A 22,191-nucleotide genomic window follows, 5' to 3' on the forward strand; every position below is an offset into this window, starting at 1 on the left:
ACAAGTAGATGGGAGAGATGGAGAGATGAGATGTTCAAACAATAGAAATAAATAAAGCAAAACAACCTATACTATTGGCCCAATTTCTACCCTAACTATCCAAAAAGAAAAATATATCTATTATTGAAAAGAAAATCTTAAATTCATGCTTGTTAACATTATGTAATGCACTGTTGAACATGAAGTACAACAAACTGTGTTTTCATGAACTAACATCAACAAAGATAATATATACTGGATAATAAAGACAATAAATACTACACTGAAAAAAGTGTTGCATGCAAAACTGTTGCAAACAATTGATTTGTGTTGAGTGTAAACAAATAAATTAAATTGAGCAATGTTCAACTTAATTTGTTTGTTTAAATTCAGCCTAAATAAATTGTTTACAACCACTTAACCTAAAAAAATTGAGTAAATCCAAGGAATCATCTTTGAATAATTTTTTTCAGTGTAGATAATAAATTACACATTGTTTGATCATGTTAATAAATGCATTATCTAACATGAACTAATTCAACCTTATTGTAAAGTGTTATATGAATGTCAATGGCTACTGGATTGCGACATTCTTCAAAATATCTTCTTTTGTGTTGAACAGAAAATTAAAATCTTATAGGTTCGTGACATTTGAGGGTGAGTACATTTTTAATTTCTAACTGCCAAAGTTACATGATTACATCACATCATGAAATACCAATAATTTGCCAGTAATAATCTCAGTCAAACCAAAACGTTTACCAAAAATGTAAAAGAATATTTTTATATGCACTGTAAAAAATCGATTTGTGTTGGGACAACATAAAGGAATTAAGTTAACTTATTAGTTTTGACAAACTGAAGTGGATTGAACATAAAACAATTATGTTGTTCCAAAAAACCCTCAAGAATTGTGTTGTTTCAGCTCATTTTAAATACATAGCTTAAAGAATAAACGTATTTTTAAAGTGTAGAATAATAACTGATAAAAGAACACATATTATTCAGATACTTCTTATTTACTGCTGTTGGACCACTTTTGAATTGCATTATGCAATATGGTTTACAGTTTTAAGTGTTTTAGTGCATGTTTTTCATTATATCTGACCAGCAACTGGTTTAACTGGCTTAAAAGTTTAGTTTGTTTTTTCCATTCATTACATGTACTAAGAACTCCATGTTCTGCAACCTTAATAAAACCACTATTGACAGAGGTGGTTTTTGCAGAGCAAACTTTCTTGAGAGGTTGCCATGTCCTCTTATATCAGACATTTTTGGGTTTGTTGTTTACTATTTGCTCATTACAGAGCTATTAAAACAGGTGAAAGTTGTGTCTTGGTATCCACGTAAAGTATTTAGGTTTTTGGGGGGTTATTACAGGCTTTTTTTGTTTACTGTTTTTCTATGAAGATCTGAACGAGTGATGTTTTGTACAATACCTTATTCACTGTGGTTTTATTCCACACATTGAAGTGAGACATATTTCGGATACACATTTAAATACATCATTGACAGCTAATTGTTTGATTAGTTCGATCCCACACACACGTAGAATTTTGTAAATGTGTCTACTTCAGTTGAATGCGGTTGTCACACATAATTTGGTAAAGTGTGTATTTGTGCACAGAATAAAATTATACATAAGTGATAAAGGTTAATAGACAACTGAATTTAACTGCCTGCATTTGGATTATGTGATTATATTAATCTAAATAAGTAAATAAATAATTTATTCTTAAAAGTATTTTTCCATGAATCCCCTTTATTTATTTTAAATAAATTGTTTTATTTTTTTAAACTTTTATATGTGTTTTATTATGAGTTTAATTACTTTTTGCATTTATTCCCACATATATTTATTTACATTTTTACAAATTATTTTCATAGTTTTTAATGCAAATAAATAAAAACTAAAAGAACAAATAGAAAATAAATTGAATTGACTACAAATTTTTAAAAATGAACAAAAAATGTATATGAAACTTAAGGTCATTCATTCATTTGTCCGTTCTTTCCTTCATTTTTTCAGCTGATTTGGGCATCCACAGAACATGAACTGGGTATTATCAAGCCATTTAATGTTTAAGGAAAAAGACAATGCCAAGACAATGTCAATAAGAAAAAGAAATAAAAAAAAAATCCTAAAATGAAATACCCACAGCACAATACTCTGAGGCTCTGCTTTTAGTAAACACAGTCTTAAGAAGACCAAGACTTGTGATCCTCTGTTTGAATCATCCTCAACGCACTTAATGCAAGAACATGAGTTCAGGGTATTAATAGAAGAAGACGCACGCACGCACGCACGCACGCACACTCACACACACTCATTCCTGAAGGATATAACTGTTATTGAGCAGTTTAGTACATGCAGGCAGTGAATGGGTTATGAGAGTTATGAGATCTGGAGGGACACCAGCACAGCACATAAGAGGTGTGAATAATGTGTGTGTAACACATGCTAGACACAGCTGGCTGGGGAAAAAAGACCATGTATCAGTGTAAAAGTATTGACAGGCAAAATCTCACCTCATTGTTCTTCAGGGATGCAAAGAGACAAAGGGAAAGTGCAAATGTAAGTGAGTACGCAAGATAATGTTGGTTAAAAAGTGTTAGATCAATTCCAGGATAGTTCAAAGCCCTCCAAAATGCACATTTTGTTATCAAAGTGCTCAACATAAATAAGTACCCCCCCCCCCCCCTCCCCCTTTGAAAATGATTTTTTTTTTCAAATTTCAGTGAATACAGAGCAGGGGTGCACAAAATTGTTTCTTATGAAGGGCCAAAAACCAAACTTGATTAAGGCTAGCGCGCCGAATGGAAATATATATTTTCCATGAATAATTTTTTGATTTATTTAAGAATATTTAAAAATAAGTAGAAAACATTCATTCATTCATTTTCCTTTCGGCTTAGTCCCTTTAATAATCTGGGGTCAGCACGGCGGAATGAACCACCAACTTATCCAGCACATGTTTTATGCAGCAGATGCCCTTCCATCCGCAACCCGTCTCTGGGATACATCCACACTCATTCACTACGGAAAATTTAGCCTATCAATTCACCTGTACCGCATGTCTTTGGACTGACATGAAAGTGAGCAAATATGAAGATGTCGGTGAAGCACCACTTTGAGCAGAAAGTGAATATAGAACAATGAGAGCAGGTAAAGTAGACACGACAGGTGATACGCCAACAGACTCTACGATAATGAGGTTAAGCGTGTCACTTCCTCTCTGGTTTTTAATCCTGTGATTGCTAATGATGAGATGATGAGGGCGTGGCTCTGTGCGCCACTTCATTTCAACTCCAGAATGCCACTTTACAGCTAATTAGATAGCAGAAATGAACCCACAATATGGCAGCGCAGATGGTGCTCAAAGTGCAGATGTGCACCTGTAAGACTGAACACATCAGTACCTCTCAGTCCTGCCATGAAATATCACCACAAATGGATGCCATTGCTGGGAATATGACTCAGTTATAAGAAGTGCAATCAAAATTAGATATTTGTTTTGATTACATTTTATTTTAAGGTACAATTCTCAATTTTAACTAACCTATTAACTAACCACTATTAATTAACTAAGACTTTTAGCTCAATAAATGACTGATTTGCTGCTTATTTGCTGCATTTAACCATTTTTGTTTCTGTCAGCCTAGCATTTAATTGAAGAATTAATAAAGTATTATGGCAAAGAACAATATTGGTGTCTAATTTTTATGTTTTATGGCATGTAGATGTATAATAAACAGGATAAAGTACATCCAGTTGGTTGTTCTTACTCAATATGAGCTTATATAATTAGCTTGTCGGGCTCTATTCTACGATAGCAACTGCCTGGATGTACTTTATCCTTTACATAATACATATATGGTAGTTGTAGAAATGCTAGTACAGTATTGGGTGATTTGTTTATATTACGATTTTTGCATTTTCATAACATCTATAAAATCAAACACAGCTGATCCAACTAATCAAGCTGTTCAAGACTACTAGAGACATTTAAGGAGACAATTTTGGAGCTACTGTGCAAAGCTGTGGCCCTCCAGGAATTGAGTTTGAGACCATTGCTCTAGAAGATATAAACGGATATAAACATCCATGGATCAGATTTTCATTTTCACGTCAAACTTCAGTTTCTCATCAAATCTTTCTCATCAAATCCTGACCAATCAAATGCTCTCTAAAATCTGACATGTCACGCTCCCTTCAAAACATTTCTCAGTTGTTTTTCATTTGATGCACTTGAGTAAAAAAAAACTCACTGGCAGAGCTGTGATAAAACAAAATGCTATTGGCTGTTTTTTTAAAGGGGAGGGTCTACTCTATGTTACTCTGTGTTATTAATGTTTCAGTTGAGATTACGTCAAGCATCCAATAATAATGCACATTTCAATGCACTTCAGGAGACCTTTAATTCAAGTAGTTTACTATAGTATGCTATAAAAACTTATTTACTATAAATTATAACAACATTTTTTGTTATGTCAGTTACCAAATTTCATATCAAAGATGCTTAAAAAAACGCTTTAAAACTGTGCATGTATATACGTACTTGGTATATATGCCTCACATTTTAAAAACCTTTAATTTCTGTATATGTTTCACTTGCTGAAGGGCACAGGTATATATGATTTATTTTAATGGGTTTTTGTCAAGATTTTTTACAGTTCACTTGAATTAGTGGTCACACTTTATTTTGATGGTCCGTTTGTTGAATTTAAGTTACATTGCATCTACATGCCAATTAATTCTCATTAGATTATAAGTAGAGTGTTAGGTTGGGATTAGGGTTAGTGTAAGTTGACATGTACTTGCAAAGTTTCTTATGGTCAGTTAAATGTCTGTTGAAGGAGCAGTATCAACAGATATTAAGCAGACAGTCTACTAATACTCAAATGGGCCATCAAAATAAAGTGTTACAGAATTAGTTGTTGTTATTTTAATTTAAGTCTAATAAATGTTAAAACTGATAGCTCTCAATTCGCCTATAATGTTGAATAGCTATGGTCAATGCAGTTAAATATTAGAAAAAGATCCCCTTTTCTTCCAAGAGATATTATCAGTATCAGTGCTGCTGGCCTTCAGTCATTAAAAAGATGAACATATATTATAAACATTATATTGTCTTTGTTGCTTCTTTATTTATTGAAATTGAAGTTATTGAAGATATCTTTTTAATTAACTAACAGCACTATTTTTAAGTGAGGAGGAGGCTGCTTTACTCACCGTGGTCTCGTAAATAGGGTTTTCGAAAGCAGACTCTCCTCTGATGTGATCGTACTGTGGCGACGTGGACATGGACATCCGGAGAGACTTTCCCTGCACCCTGAGAGCAAACATACAACAGCAATTCATCTGCTTTGGTTACAACTGGAGGACAAAGATTTAAAGTAATCTTCACAATTGGCCAGTGTCACAAATGTCACTGCATTCCTTAATAAAATGTCAAGCCACAAGGCACTTGCAAATTAATAATATTCGACATTTTGTCATTGCTAATGTCATTTTTCTGACTACTTTTTTAATGGACAGATGAATTCAGTTCCTCTTAAATTCACACTTGAGATCAAATTTTGTAAGTCCAAATATTTTTGACTTACAAAGTGTGAAAAGTCCCATTTTGTTTTATATTTTTTAATATAATGCAGATATATACAATATATTATTTAATTGGTTTATGTAATGAGAAAGCAGTTTTTTTATATAAATTTTTAGGCTGAACTTATTTGATTAAAAACACAGTAAAAACAGTAATATTGTAAAATGCATGTATTCATACTTTAATATATATACACACACACACACACACACACACACACACACACGCGCGCGCGCACGCACGCACGCACGCACGCACGCACGCACGCACGCACGCACGCACGCACGCACGCACACACACACACACACATATATATATATACTTTTTTTTTTATAGTGTATGCACATTTGAATATAAATAAGTTAAATAGAATAATTAACCAAAAAACATAAAAAAAACTGAAGAAAAATGAAAACTCAAAACATAAAAAGGTCAAACTATTAATAAACAATTAAGAAATATTTTGTAACATTATTTTTATTTGCGCTCTCAGAATTATCTATAGAAATGTTTAACAACTTAAAGGGTCACAAAACACCAAATCACATTTTTTGAGATGTTAACAGTCATTCATATGTCCCACGCTGCTAAAAACACTATTAAGACACAGATGAGACTAAAAAGACTAAAAAGTGAAAATTGGTTGTTTTTGCATTGTTTAGAGAAAATTTGTTCTTCCGGTTTAAAAAGTAGCTACGTCACAGTGATGAGATTATTGTGTAAATTCCAGCGTGGAGATTGGCTGTCTCTACCAGCCGGTACAAAGTGACTTCATTGAGTTTTCAGCACATCTGTTTATTAATTCATGAGAAAGACTTAGTTCAAACCAATCAGCGTGTGAACGAGATGCAACTTCATTAATATGCATGATATAGCTTCGAAGACCCTTATAGCTCTGAAGACCCCCCCTATTTTCCCTGTGTTCAGAGAGACGCCACGTTGTGTTGTCAACCGTAGTTCAAACAAGCAGTGGAAAAAGAAATGCTCGGAGACATGGATCGTCAGTGTTGCGTTTTTAAATGTGCCGCAACAAAGGTTTTGTTTCCATATCCCCGCTATGAGAGCACAGCTTGTGTGTGGACTTACATGTGTGGATTCGAGTGGTCTGCTAACATGCGACAAAAATATGTTTGTAAGGAAAAAAATGTATCCGAGAGCTTTTCAAATCTGGAAATGGTGAAATCCGAATCCGAAGACGTAGTTTGTGTCGATTGTCCGGTGTGTACAGATTTGGTGAGAGTGTGGTCAGTGTTCTTTGTTTATGTTTATTCAGATGCCAAAGTTACTTAGTATCGTCAGCAGTACTCTTTCAGCTCTTACAGGTATACCTTAATCAAAGTGGTTTAGTTACTAAGTTTACAGTAATATCACTACAATATTGTGGACTGAAAATCCTCCAATTCCACACAGCGCTCAGATCCACTGTAAATGCTGCTCTCCGAATCACTGTCTATCTCCCCTGTGTCTGTGTTTGTGTTGCCAGTGTGAAAATCAGCTGTAGTGCACGTAATGAAACTCCCCCTTTCATGCAAACCCTTGCCTCTTTCGTCACTCGACACTCCCACCTAAACAAAGCTGGACCCACCCACTTTCTTGACTTTTTTTAAACTAGAGGTGTGAAAACACCCTGCTGAGACAGGAGGGTTTTCATGGCCCTTTAGGCCCCGTTTACACTAATACATTTTTGTTTTAAAACACATACGTTTTGCTACGGTTATGCCATCTGTCCACACTAACACCGAAAACGGAGAGTTTTGAAAATGCGGAAGAGGCCGTTTTCATTCTAAAATGCTGCTGCTCTGTCTCAGTGTGGATGAGGAAAACGGAGACATCTGAAAACGGAGGCAGGGCTGCAGAAAATTCGCCTATCTGATTGGGGCTTTTTCCTCAATATTAAGTAGTCTACACACAGTTCAGTCTTGCATCCTTTCCTTGTAAGTTCAGACTTCGCAAGTTTGATATGGAAAACAAACTCCGGAGGACACGTCAGTAAAACTTCAAAGGGAACAGTGTATTTTCTAACCTCATTCACATACCCTGGCTAAGTTGCTTCACTACCTTAACAATAAAATGATAACATGATATAAGGAACTGCCTATTTTAATTTTGATATTAGCAACTTAACAGACACCAAAAATGTTGAGGGATCATGTATCTACATATTTATATGACCGTCATCTTCATGCATATTTATAACAAAACGGAGCCTATAACATCACTGCCTTCTTTAATTTTCATTGAAAATACGAAACATACCCTTTCACTGAATATCAGTTTTAATAATCAATAACGGCCATTATAAATGTATACCGTACAGTAAGTTTATACAATATAGAAAATAAAGGCAAGCAATTAATCAAATGTACAGAATCTGTGTATGTGGTTACATTAATTAAAGGTTACATTAATTAATATATTAACTTATCTTTGCAGTCAGCCAAAACTCGTTACCTGAGAACAAGTAATATATTCAAAAAACCAAAGTGGGGAATATGTCAGTAGATATAGACAATAAGATGAATTAAATATCACATTTAACAAATATAATGAAATTAGATCAAGTGGTAGATCCTTGATGAACGGTCCGAGGTGCACAGCTCTCATATGGGTAGATGTGCTCAAAGCACGCTGCAGTGTATGTCAGAGTGTGTGTGTATGTGGTCACGTGAGGTGCGTTTTCAGCTGTGTAATATAGACGGAGAGTTGTTCAGAAATGCTAGGTGAAACGCTAGTGTGGACGCGGATCGTTTTCATTCTAAAACGCCGTTTTAAAACTAAAACGTATTAGTGTAAACGGGGCCTTAATTGTAACATATTACAAAAATAAATAGTCATACTTGCGATATGTATTCTTCACATATACTTAAAGTTTAAAATAAATGTAAAAACTTTAAGACATTTTTGCAACTTACCTTGAAAAGTAGAAATATATTGACAAGATGATGATTATGATTACGGCCACAGGGATGAAAATGGACACAGCCACACTGGCCCCCTCCATACTGAAGTCTGCACTTGCCACTGAATGGGGACAAAGTACAGCAAATACATTCAAATTCATCTGAAAACCTGGGATAACAAATCCATGTGCATTTCTAAGATGCAAAGCTTCTTACCATCCAGTCGGCGTTCATCAACGTACTCCAGTGTTACCGCTGGGGGAAAAGTGAGAGCTTTTAACAAATGAGAAAATGTAGCTTGTCATAGCAATTATTCAAAACAAACACTCGTTTCCCTGAAGAGAAACAATGCATCAATAAATAAACATGCACCGCAGACAGGAAAGAGACCTGTATATGAATGATATAGTATGCAGATCACGCTTCATGAGCATTGCAAAACACACAGGCTACCTTTGCACAGCGGTGGTGGATGACTCCATTTGGAAGGATGCCCGGGGACACAACGGAGAACAGGTTCGCCCTGGAGCTCGTACCCATTCATGCAGGAGAAGCGCACAGTCTCTCCAGCCTGATACACGTGCTTCTCAGAGCTCTGGATGGTGTAGGCCGGAGTGCCAGGGTTCCTGCACGGCTCAAACGAATCCGCTGTACAACACAAATATACAAATACGCACATGCAGTCACAAAATTGAAATAGTTAGTTTATTTTGTTATATAATAGTCTGTAGTTTGATAAAAAATAACTATTTGTTACAGATAAATGATAGTTACACATAATTTCATGCAACTAACCCTGAATCTAACACTTATGCTTACTTTAATCAAAGTATATACATATAATTAATTTATATGACTCAGTAATGAAATGTTTAGTTACACTTAAACAACGACATTGTAAAATAAAGTATGAGAAATGAAATATACACATTTAAATAAGCACTTTTTTGTTCATCTTTTGATGGCTCATCTTTAATAGTTAGTTATAGTCAGTAATCTACACCATAAAGCAGAGATCACCAAACCTGTTCCTGGCTGCAGAGTTTAGCTTCAACACATCTGCCTAAAACCTTCAAGTATACCTAGTAAGACCTTGGCTAGCTTGTTCAGGGGTGGTTGATAAGGATTGGAGCTATAATCTGTTGCATATCGAAGTGTGGTGACCCCTGCTATAAAGGATTCATTGCATGTTGACCAAATTGCAGTTATTATACAGTTAACAAATCCTTGTGGTTATGTATTTGTAGGAAGTGTATGGGGTAATATATTACAAGTAACATGATTACTTTTTCAAGCAACTCGTAAAGTATAGATTACTTTTTAATTTCCAGGAAAATACCCAAGTTACTTTTTCAATAAAGTAATGCTAGTTACTTTGCTACTCATTTATTGACTGACAGCTCTCGTGTCCTCGTGTTGAGAGAAATCTGGAATAAATGTACATTATAAACAGCAATTTAGTAGTTTACACACACAAAAATGTTGTAACCTGAAATGATTAATGATTAGGGGACCAATTATGCTTCTTTTTACAAATAGTAAAATAACTCTATGATGTCCCTAGAGTGTGCATGTGAAGTTTCAGCTCAAATACCACACAAATCATTTTTATAACTCTTTGAAATGGTCCCTTTTAGCCTTTGATCCAAATTGTGCCATTCGCTTTACATTCTAATGAGATTGTGACCCAGCCCTCTTTTCAAAAAAGGGTGGAGCTATAAACCCCTATGTGTCACTACAGTGGCAGATTCAGATCTCTAAAGGTGGACAACTGCTTCTCACTTAGGGCTGATAATCTTAAGTGTGATTATAAAAATATATAATAAATGAATTTTTACCATTAGAGGTTGGATATATTCACAGACTGTAGCCACACAAGTGTGTTTAAACCTCGTATAAAAGTGTTTTTTGCCTAATAGGTCCCATTTTAAGTTTACTTTTTATAAGTATGCACATAGTTAAATTACTTAATTTTTAAGGAAAGGGTTGACTCACTTAAAAAAATAGCTTTTTACAGTGTAGATGTGTTGTGTATGATGTGTAATCATGATACTTACTGTAGTTGTGGCTTAAATGTAAACATATATTTACTCATCTCACTTCCACAAAACATATTCAGTATTCAAAATTAATATGTATAATGTTATATTTAATATTTAATGCTAACTAAAAAAAATCACTATTGAAGAGTGCTGAACTTTCCATGCATCCTATTCTTCATGCAATCTAGAAATGCAGGAGTGCGGAAAGGTTTGTTTGAGCTGGACCTAACTGTACAGGCATGAATTAACATTTGTTTAAGCCTGAGGTTTTTCACTTCACATTTTAATTTTGGTGTTAAATGGCATTACATTTTTAAAAACAGACATTTACAAGCAAGCAATCACAGCCCAGAAGAAAAAAAGTAACGTAAATGTAACATAACACATTACTTTCCTTAAAAAGTACCTTAGTAACAAATTTAGTTGTTTTTACATAAGTAACACAAGAGAGTAATATATTTATTTTAAGGGTGGCTTTCCTCTAGGTGTGTAAATGTCACTCACGGATGCATTTGGGCAGTTTCTCACTCCACTTGGGGCCGGTTGAGTCTCTGTGGTAGCAGGAGAGGAGGCTGTTTCCTGACAGCGAGTAGCCTTTGTTACAGATGTACTGGACAGTGGAGCCTACGATGAGACGCGGCCCCGACATCACCCTGCGACTGTGCTCTACTGTGCCCGGGTCTGGACAAGACAGCACTGGCACACAGATAAGAACACGTCACAGAGTTATATATAAAAACATATAGTGGCTGAAAATAATCCTCAAACATAACAGTGTGGCTGTTGAATGCAACACTTTATATTAAGGTTTCATATCATAACATTTTTTTTTACACTGAAACTTTGACATGGTAAAAAAAGTACAAGAAATGAATGTTAATGTTTCGTTAATGTTTTGAGTGCTTGTCTTCAGTAGTTTATACTGTAATCTACACTATAAAGACTTCATTGCATATTGATCAAACTGCAATTATTCTACAGTAAATAAATCATTATGTTTATGAATTTGTAGGCAGTGTATGGCGTAATGGATTACAAGTAACAAGAAATATGTAATCAGATTACTTTAAGCAACTAGTAACCCAGCAGACACACAAAATCACAAGACATTATTATTAGGTTAGATTTAGGTCATGACATCAGGTGACCAGGCTCACAGTGTGTAGCACGTTCGCCTCACAGCAAGAAGGTAGCTGGTTCGAGCCTCGGCTCGGGAAAGCACTGATTACTTTATGAGTTCTAAGAAAATACCCCTTTTCAATACTCTTTCATGAAGTAATGCCAGTCACTTTAGAGTTTTTCTCAGTGGCTTTGGTGCATTTCTCACAACACTAATTATATTTCCATCAAGCACATTTTATAAAAATTGTAATTTTTTTTTTTTCCTAAAAATGTCTTCTAAATTAAACAATTTCATGAATGATATACAGACCTACTGTGTGTATGTTGTAGGTTCAGTTCCAATATGTACTGCAATATTATTTACAGTTGTGCACAGCTCTACCCAAAGGAAGTTCATGTTTGTTGTAAATAAAGGTGTATTTATTCTTTTGCACAATGCTGTAATTAAATTAGAATTGCAAAGAGCAAATGCAGTAAAACATGTGAAACATACATATTCAGTGTCTTGTACTCAGATACCTCACTAAATGCATTGATGTCTAACTTTACTGTAGTTTTCAAATGGCTGTGCATAATAGTATATATATAATAATATGTATAATAGTATATAGTGCTGTCTTGAGCATTTTCAGGAAGAATCACCAAAATCTGACTTTTTGCACCGGAAAAAATGTAGAGAGTAAACTGTCATAATGAAAACATGACAAAGCCATTTGACTATCTTGTTTATAAACAATGGTGTCAGGACTTTTCATCTTGATGACACTGAAACTTTCATTGACATGAACACTTGCTTTTGGGGAATGAGCTGTTTATTTTGAGCAAGTGACACACTTTTGCAGGTTATCAGCTAGGTTTTGCAGTTTGTACTAAATGTTTCGAGAAATGCATAGACAGACAGACAGAGAGACAGATAGAAAGATAGAAAGATAGATAGAGATAGATAGAGATAGATAGATAGATAGATAGATAGATAGATAGATAGATAGATAGATAGATAGATAGATAGATAGATAGATAGATAGATAGATAGATAGATAGACAGAATCATAATTGAATAGTTTTATAATGTAATAAATAAACAATCATAGATAACATAGAAGTAATTTTTTATGACACTATATGCTATAATAACTCCTATAATAACTCAAGCCTAAATTATTACATTTTGCAAAGGAATATATTTAAGATCTCAATATGTTATTTAAAGTCTGTCTCTGTCAATTGTTGTGAATTGTAGGTCTCCTTTCCACCTGCAGGTGGCACTAGTGACTAAAGTACAAATATTTACTGAGTGAAAAATGCCTTTTAGATCAGAGTACATTAGTTCCCCCTTCTGGTTCACACTGTTTCAACATCTTTTACAGCTTGTGTTTTTACAGTATAAATTCTGCATTTAGCAGACACCTCTTTCCTAAGCAATACAAACGTATTTGAGGTACATTTTTCACAGTATATTTTCTGATTTCTCCTTTACGTCACATGTCATACACGTGGATCCAGATAATCAGAGTGCCAGGAGCCGCAGCGCATCTCATCCAGACAGTGTGAGGAAGCAGGACATGCGACTTTGATCTCAGGGCAGTGTACGGACACACGGTGCAGTATAATAAAAAGATTAGTTTGCTTCAGCCTGCCCAGCTGCAAACCCAATTCTCTCCTCAGCAGTGGAAGGGCAGGAAGAGGCGACGGCAGAGGCGACTGAGTTAATGATGTTTGCGTGGCGGGAGGGAAGCTTTGAACCGGATAACGGTCCCTGCTGCTTTGGGCCTGCTGTTTTTGTGAGGGACAGCGGCAGAACCTGGACCCTGGGGTCATGTCTGTGACGAATATCTGCAGTATTACACATTCACACAGAGCAAGTCTGGGCAACACAAAAGGCAGGCGGCCAGATTTAATTTCAAGCGCTGGAGTGACTTTTACTACAAAAGTAAGTCGCAGAGCTGACTTGATTTGAAATTGTTTGATGAAACACTCGGCGTGCCAACTGGACACTAACAAAATCTCAGCAGGGGCATACAGAGAAATAAAATTTCATACAAAATGGCAGAAATTGGGTTAGCAAACCTGTCAAAGAATAGGAAGATGAGACTGTGATGCAAAAATGGCATCTGCTTCAACCCTTTATTTATTCTGTGAAACATAAAATCCATTGGTAACTAATATTTTAGTCTCGTCCTCACGCCAAGTACCTCCCATTGACTTATGCATATAACACTTTTCTGGAAATCCTTCAGCAGATTTTAAATCGTCCTCAGATTGGTTTAAATATACACGATTTCTGGGAGTCAAACGTGCAAGAATTTGAACTAGTTCACCTGGAAACCTTCATTTATTCATGTTCCTTCTCTTTAGTCTCTTATTTATCAGGGCTCACCACAGCGGAATGAACCACCAACTATTCCGGCATATGTTTTATGCAGCGTATGCCCTTCCAGCCGCAACCCAGTACTGGGAAACACCCATATACACTCATTCACACACATGCTCATACACTATGGACAATTTTGTCCACCCAATTCAACTACAGCGCATGTCTTTGGACTGAGGGGGAAACCGGAGCACCCGGAAGAAACCCATACGAACACGGGGAGTACATGCAACCTCCACACAGAAATGCCAACTGTGAGATAATGTGAGATTTATTAATTGGCAGTATTCTTAAAACTATGCAAGATTCACATCATAATATTGTTAAAAGATGTCTAAGGGATTTGGATCCTATTTTAACATCAGGAAATGTTAAAAAAAGAGACTTGTTGGGTTTATATCACTCCAATATGACTATACATACAGACAGTTCTGTCCAAAAAGCTTCCAAAAGTTGATTTTCATCCTAGGTGCCCTTTAAGCCTTAATTTGAATGTGCACATATACTATTGGAGCACATCTGATCATTTCTGGAAGCTGATTGATTTTACAACAAAATTTTATTTTTTCTTATGAAACATTCCTATTTTCAGAATACTTGTATAAATATTAGTAGTTTTGCATAGCCAGACCTCAGACTAACAGCTGAAGCTCTGGGAATTTTGGCAAATTTAAATGGTCAACACAGGTTAACAAACCAATCACATTTCATTTTGTCCCATGTTATGTTTAGGTTTGTGTAAATGTCCACAAAATAACAGATTCATTCACAAACATCAACAGCACCTATTACAAATTATATGGAGTTAACTTCGGCAGCAGAACCATGCTTCACTTAGTCTCCTTAACCAATCATCTACTCTCTAAAAACCCTCTAGCACTAATCTTCTCGTTCTCTCAAACCCACCTTCCCTTCCTCTATTTCCTTGCATCCCATTAACAATCCTATAACCCTCTCTTCCCTCCTAGGATGAATCAGGGGGTCTAATGACTCTACCAAAATATTACAGAGACGGTACCCCCACTCTGAGTCTCTGGGCATCATCATAGGACACCCGATCAACTTACCTACCTGTTCACTGTTTATCCTCTTACTTCCCTTCCCCTTCATCCCTTTCATCCCTACAATAAAGCCCAGCTCAAAGTGTGGTGTGGTCTCTGCTGGTGCATTTCAGCAAAACACAAAGGAGTTTTTCTTGTTTTGAATTTCAGCTCTTATTTTGGTGATGCATTTCTACATACTAATCTGAGTTGACAGAAAGTGCAACCCATTAGTTTTCTTTGTATTTTAGACAAAGTAAAACCCAGAGATTTTGAGACCCATCACAATGTGACGTAGGAGTGCAGTTTCCCCAACCACCGAATTGATTGACAGGAGTCATGTCTCCATAATACCATGTATACACATGTCCACAGAACATTTTTTGCAAAGAAACTGGGATTAAAACATATGTTACAGCTCTCTGTGATCATCTGCACCTCAATAATACATTTTATAAGTTTAAACATTTTTAAAACAGAGCATGTTTTTAATAAAGAGAGTAAAATCGATATGTAATTCTTAACTGCTATAATCACCACGGCTGCATGGTGTCCGTAAATGCGCATACTGTATGTGTGTGTATGTGTGAACTGCAAACAGCATTTTTGTGTGACTTATCACTTCAGAAAGGCTTGAATAAACTCCACCACAAATACATCAAATAAACTAACTAAATAAATAAACTAGTATTTTTGACTTGTGACATTATTTCAGCTTCATCCTTGTCTGTTTTTATCACTGACGGCTGTTTATTTGACATAGCATAAGAAGCAGACACGCATGTCAGAATGGTGGGGTGAGAAGTAGCTCATTTCGATTTAAAGCCACAGACTACAAAACCAGCTCCAGTATACTCAGACACCAAAATGGGCAGATTCTACATTATATAATAAATAATCTGATGTGTATTTTGAGCTGAAACTTTACAGACACATTCTGGAGATAGCAGTCTTATCTTACATCTTGTAAAAGAGGTAAAATGGGCGCTCTTTAAAACACATCAGTTTAGTGACTGAGCACTGTGCTACATTGAAGAGATCGCACTATTTATGTACATTTTTCTTTTTGTTGTTTTCAAACCTGATTTAATACACTTTTAATCTGCTTTTAAGCATTTTAATTCTTTGTTGTTTCTTATTCTTATTTTGTGATTTTTTTATAGACTGACCTTTTTATCTAAACCACTTTGAATTACCATTGTGTATGAAACGTGCTAACAAAATAAACTCTAATACACTTTAATCACGGGAATGCCTATGAAACTAAGCTGCGAAGCTGAGCTGAGTTGAAATTTGCTGATGAAACACTCCAAAAATGTTAACAAAATCTCACCAGGGGGTGTACAGAGAAATAAAAACACTTCCAGAATGACAGAAATCATGTTTGCAAAGGAGTCGTTGGACAGAAGACGCACAGAGACTGTGAAGTGAAAACAGCGCCTGCTTCATCCCTGAAGTCACCCTCGAAAGAAAAGTGAGTGATTACCCACAAAGCCATCCTTCACTCCTCGCCTGTCCTTGAATGGGACCGAGGCGAAAAGGCACTTGCGAAATTCCCCCCTCAAATGGAATTCAAAAGCTCATCTAGTTGTGGAGCACAGCATTGCTCTTGATCAATAGGCAGTGCGGGCTGGTTTGGAAGTGGGGTGAAAATGGATTTTAGAGAGAGTGGTTATCATCGTGAATGTGTGTGTGTGTGTGTGTGTGTGTGTGTGTGTGTGTGTGTGTGTGTGTATGTATGTGAGTGTGCAAGTTTTCACCTCTTTCACAGCTGGGCAGGTCTCCGCTCCAGGTCAGATCCCATTGGCACATCAACATTTCAGTGCCCACCACCTCGAAGCCGGGGTAACACTGATAAGTGACGACTGTGCCGTGCACCAGGTCAGGGTGGGATGTGGTCTTCCAGCCGTTTGAGATCTCAGGAAGCTCTGGACATGTGTCGTTACGAGGAACCTCTGTGAAGAAGAACATTTTATTAAGCCCAATACTATGATAAAAATTTACATTTGAAATTCTTAAGGAATAAACAGACCTTTTGTCTTTGGGTGCAGGATATAAGGATGAATAAAAAACATTTGGGGAATAAATATGCATTTACATTTAAAAAAGGGGTTAACAAAACATTTTTATTTATTATTAAGTCAAATTGTACAATTTAAAGTCAGTGATATCACATGATCCTGAAATATTGCTAAACCTAAAGAAATTAAGCAAATGTCTCAATTTCTCTCCATTCAAGCCACTTCCACAACTTCTGGAAGACGTAACGAGATCATTTACTCAAACTTAAGCCGTAGCCGCACTGCACTTTTCTCCTTATAGACTTCCATTCATAAGCATGCGAATGCGGCAGACCAGAAACGCAAGCTTGTGTGACAAGTTTGGCAGTTCGCTGCGTTGTGAAGTTCAAGATTGGTGAACTCTGACCTGTAAAATTGCATTACGTGACTGCATGAGACCAATCGAAGATCAAAACATCATCTCTCTAAACAGAAATGTAAAATATGGAGCAATCGCTAGCTTTTTTTAATGTCTAATCGTCTTATTTAATGCCGCCCCTTTTCCCAGTGCCGTTCACAAGCTCAAACACTAGTGTGACCGCGGTTTTAGGCTTTGTTTACACCAGTGTAATGAAAATGCTCCATATCCTTATTGGCATTTTACAGCATTTCATGTCTGTCCACACTATACATCATAAAATGCATGACACATGAAACGAAACACCAGCATTTCTAAACTAAAACTGGTCCTTCAGCATTTTCAAAAAGCTCAATTTTCACAGGTCGAGTACTGTGGAAGCCTGGTGTAACCATAACAACCATCCAATTGAAAAAGCACTAGTGTAAATGGTGCTTTAACCCAAAATGTTGTAGAACATATATGTGAAGAAGATTTGAAATCTCACTGTGCTTCTTAAATCCACAAAACAGTTCTCACGCAAGCGCATGTTGCCAGATTGATGACATCAACAGGAGCGTGCCTGACTATTGAGCCTAAAGACTGATCTAAGGCTGATTTAAATTGTGTTCTAAATAAAAGCAAAGGTATGTGATAGAAGGAATATTTTTCATATTAAAAGGAGTTTTTGTTCTAACCAACATCTGAAATATATATTTTAGAAAGGGCTGCTATTTCTTGCAGCTGAACAACAGGATAAACTGACATGTTTACCTCAGGTTCACCTCATGTGCTTTATTCAGTGTTAAATGCTAATAATGTGAGTTTGAATGCCATTTTACATGAGATTTATTGCCATACTACTGAAGCAGCAGCAGATAGTTCAACTCAGATCTTGAATAAACAGTTTTAAATTGAACTTTACTTCAGCATGTTCACTTAATAATATTACAGTGGTTTCAAGAGTTCACACTTAGCTGATGATTCATCAATAGCTTGTTTGGCATGCTGTCCCGGGAGAGAGCCCCGAGCTCAAGGGATCCTCGAGCCCGGGGCTTCCTCCCGTTTGCAGAGCGAGAGGGGAGCCTGAGCTCGGTGGATCTCAGAACTCCCCGTCTGCAGTAGCTAAGGGAACCCGTGAGGAAAAAGCAAGGGGGCTAGACAAATGTTTCATTGTTATGCATGATGTATATTTTTTGGATGGTGGGAGGAAACCGGAGAACCCGGGGAAAACCCACGCGGACACGGGGAGAACATACAAACTCCTCACAGAAACACCTACTGGCCTGGCAGGACCAGGGTTGGCAGTGTTCTTGCTGTGGGGCTAACAGTGCTAACCACTGGGCCTCCGTGCCGCCCGATCTAAGGTGAAGGAGGAGAATGGGGAGGAAGGGGGGTTTCTTCCAAACGAAGATAAGGTGGACTGAAAACTGTGGTTATTTATAGTAGCTTATGGCTCATATGATTGGATGATACTGATTAGCTTAATACGAGACCGGCTGTGATAAATCATAAGCACGTGATCCTCCCGAAATTAGTTTATTAATAAACTTCACTTAAAATGTATTAATTAGATTATAAACCTTGCCATTTCGTTGGAGTGCAGTGAGTGCACATATATTCTGTGCTTCTGAATGACTGTGTCTAAATGTCTGCTGTGTTGTGTCTGGTGCAAACAACAAATTGGTTAAATTAAGAATAGAATGTCAAATTTGGAACTATATGAGGGTCAGAAAATGATGACAAAACTGCTAATTTAAAAAGTGCATTCACTTATGAAATTGCACTATATTTCTCTTCTACAAATCAAGTTTTTATTTATTTATTTTTTTATAAAATGTATTGTACTATTAAGAACTTTTAAAATTTATAAAAGCTTTCCCATTCACAAAAAAAATCTATACAGTTGAAAACGTTCTTTAAATAATTAAAATGTTTGTCACTCTAAGGAAACCAAAATGGTTCATCCATCACTGCTTGAAACCTTTATTTTAAAGAGTGTTGGAGAAAAGAGTACTTGTTTGTGATTTTCTTTTCTAAGAAGTACAATGTGATTACTTTGATTACTAGAGCAAGAATGTAGAGGAGAAAGACAGAACGTTCAATAATGCTTGCAAATTATTTCTTTGTTACTCGCCGTGTCCCTGAACAAACCACAGGTGTTGCGTCTAATGACTGATAAATCAAATGCTAGGAATCAGCTTGGCTGTGATTAAAAATGTGAATAGACAGCTGGCAGGCATTTTGCTGCTGTCCATTCATAGCATGGCAGATCTGGAGAGGCCACGGCACCCGGCAAATGTGGCTAATGACTACAAACATGCAGTGTAATTGTTAGCGCCTCTGCAAGGCCAAATCTGCAGCACCTGCAGGAGCTGCCAGAGAATCATCCTTCTGCTCTGCATGGAGGAAAAAGAAAAGCAGTCCATTTCAGTCTGCTTGACGAATCATCTGCATTCCTCCACCCTCTGAATAGAACTTATTATATGTTATCTGATGTGGTGCGGTCGCCACCAGGAGAAGCTGATGGAATGACCTTCACTTTATCCCCAGGAAAGGTTAGGACTGAACCATCTGTGGCTCTCGCTTTATAACCCCTCTCCCCCTCTTTCATCTCTGCACCACCTATCATCACTCTGAGATTGAGGATCCCTAGTGCATCTCAAATAAATTTTGTTTATAAAAATAATTACTGCCCATCAACAGACTACAAAATCATAAGCCCAATAATGACAATTACTTTTTTTTAAATAGCCATTTTTAAAATAATAGCAGTATTAAAATCTTTAAAAATTTTTTTTCACTTTTTGAGTGCCTTGTACTTACAATTTTATTGTTTATCTTTTTGAATCCCTTTCCTATAAACACTGACAAATAAATTACCCATGGAGCACTTTTTGTTTGATTTTGCTTCAATAAACAACATTTGAGAATAATAGGGTTGACATGAGATTTTTTGTAATCTAAAAAGGATCCCGTGCATAGGGGGGTGGCCACTGCCCCTTTGCCCTCATTGGCTGAGGTGCCCCTCTTGCTCAATCTAACACCCCCACCCCCCCCCCCCCCCCCCCCCCCCCCCGCTCTTCACTTTGCGATTGGCCCCAACTGCCCCAACCCCACCCCACCACTCCTCTCTTTGAATCCCTTTATGGCCCATGGGCCTGCATTTATGTGATCATAAAAAAGTGTAATATAAAATGAGGTAATATGGCAATAACTCTAAAATATACAATTAAAATAACTTTTTCCATTTTACTTTGTATCATTACAGCCTGTAGAGCCACATGATCCATCAGAAATCATTCTTAAATGCAAATTTTGTGTTGTTTTTATAACTATTCCTTCTGTAAAAGTTTCATTTTTAAAAGTTAATTATTGACATTAGTTAAACTGGACTATTCTACAGCATTTATTCACTAGAAATTCAAATTGTAATGCAATATTATATTTCATTCAATATAAAAAGAGCTGTGCTGCTTTTTTGTGGAAAGCATGACTTTTTCTTTAGGAATAGATTCACTAAATAAAGTTCAAAAGGAGGAATTCATTAAAAGAGTCTTAATTACAATAAATTTCTTTTATAAATTTGAAATGTTTTTGTTACTTTGGATTAATTTGATGAGTCCTTGCTGAATTTCTGGGAAAACTTTACTTATGAGTGGTAGTAATTTTGTGTATCAAGATAATTAGAGACCATCAACAGACCACGAAATCATAAGTCCAATAAGGCATTTGAGAAGTAAGAGAAAAAATATTAATAAGCCTTGATTAACATGGCTATTATTTTAAAACAGCCATTTTTCAAATAATAGCCATGCTAATAAAGGCTTTTAAATAAGTTTTCACTTTTCGAGCGCCTTGAACTTGATTTAAAATGATTTCGTTGTTTATCTTTTTGAATTCCCTTATCCAAAGAGCACTGACACATTAATTACCCCTAACGCACTTTTTTGTTTGATTTTGCTTCAACAGATTACATTTGAGATGTACATTTGTTATGCTAAAAATGATGCATTCCTGTGATCAGAAAAAATGTGTAATATAAAATGAGGTAAGATTGCAATAATTATAAAATATACAAAAAATTACTTTTTTCTATTTCACTAAACTTTAACATGTATTATTGTGATTTTCATCATTACAACCTGTAGTGTCACATGATCCATCAGAAATCATTCTTAAATGCTAAATCATTCTTATGAGAGGTAGTAATTTTGTGTATCAAGATAATTAGAGACCAGCAATAGACAGTCCAATAAGGCACTTGAATAGTAAGTGAAAAAAATATTAAAAAGTCTTTATTAACATGGCTATTATTTTAAAACCAGCTGTTTTAGAAATAATAGCCATGTTAATAAAGGCTTTTAAATAATTATTTTACTTTGAGTGCCTTGAACTTGTGATTTCGTTGTTTATCTTTTGGTGTCACATGATCCATCAAAAATCATTCTTAAATGCAAATTTTGTGTTGTTGTTGCTATTATTACTACTATAAAAATTTACAATATGGTTTTACTTAATTTAATTAGTCAAACTGCACTTCTCTACAGCATTTATTCACTTTACTATGTTAATGTTACTTCAAACCTTTTTTGATGCATTATAAAAAATTAACTTCAGTTAATGGACTGCAATCAGACATCAATTTTTTTATCTTAGAGAATAATAAAGAGTAGAAAATCATATTGCAATGCAATATTATACTTCATTCAACATGAAAAGAGCTGTGCTGCT

The 22,191-nt window shown here is 35.9% G+C and overlaps 1 protein-coding gene across 1 annotated transcript in view; it reads right to left on the reverse strand.

The window, feature by feature from the left end:
- Positions 1-2,374: 2,374 nt before the first annotated feature.
- The window catches only part of sez6b (seizure related 6 homolog b), a 320,673-nt gene continuing 300,856 nt past the window's right edge, over positions 2,375-22,191 (reverse strand). Inside the window, exons 11-17 of the mRNA XM_056474148.1 lie at positions 16,821-17,015; positions 11,032-11,223; positions 8,939-9,133; positions 8,702-8,740; positions 8,498-8,606; positions 5,213-5,312; positions 2,375-2,383 (exon numbers count right to left, since the gene is read on the reverse strand). Of these exons, the coding sequence (XP_056330123.1) occupies positions 2,375-2,383; positions 5,213-5,312; positions 8,498-8,606; positions 8,702-8,740; positions 8,939-9,133; positions 11,032-11,223; positions 16,821-17,015 (839 nt within the window). The remainder of the gene's footprint in view (positions 2,384-5,212; positions 5,313-8,497; positions 8,607-8,701; positions 8,741-8,938; positions 9,134-11,031; positions 11,224-16,820; positions 17,016-22,191) is intronic.

The sequence above is a fragment of the Danio aesculapii genome, chromosome 15 (assembly GCF_903798145.1).
Source record: "Danio aesculapii chromosome 15, fDanAes4.1, whole genome shotgun sequence".
NCBI classification, from domain to species: domain Eukaryota; kingdom Metazoa; phylum Chordata; class Actinopteri; order Cypriniformes; family Danionidae; genus Danio; species Danio aesculapii.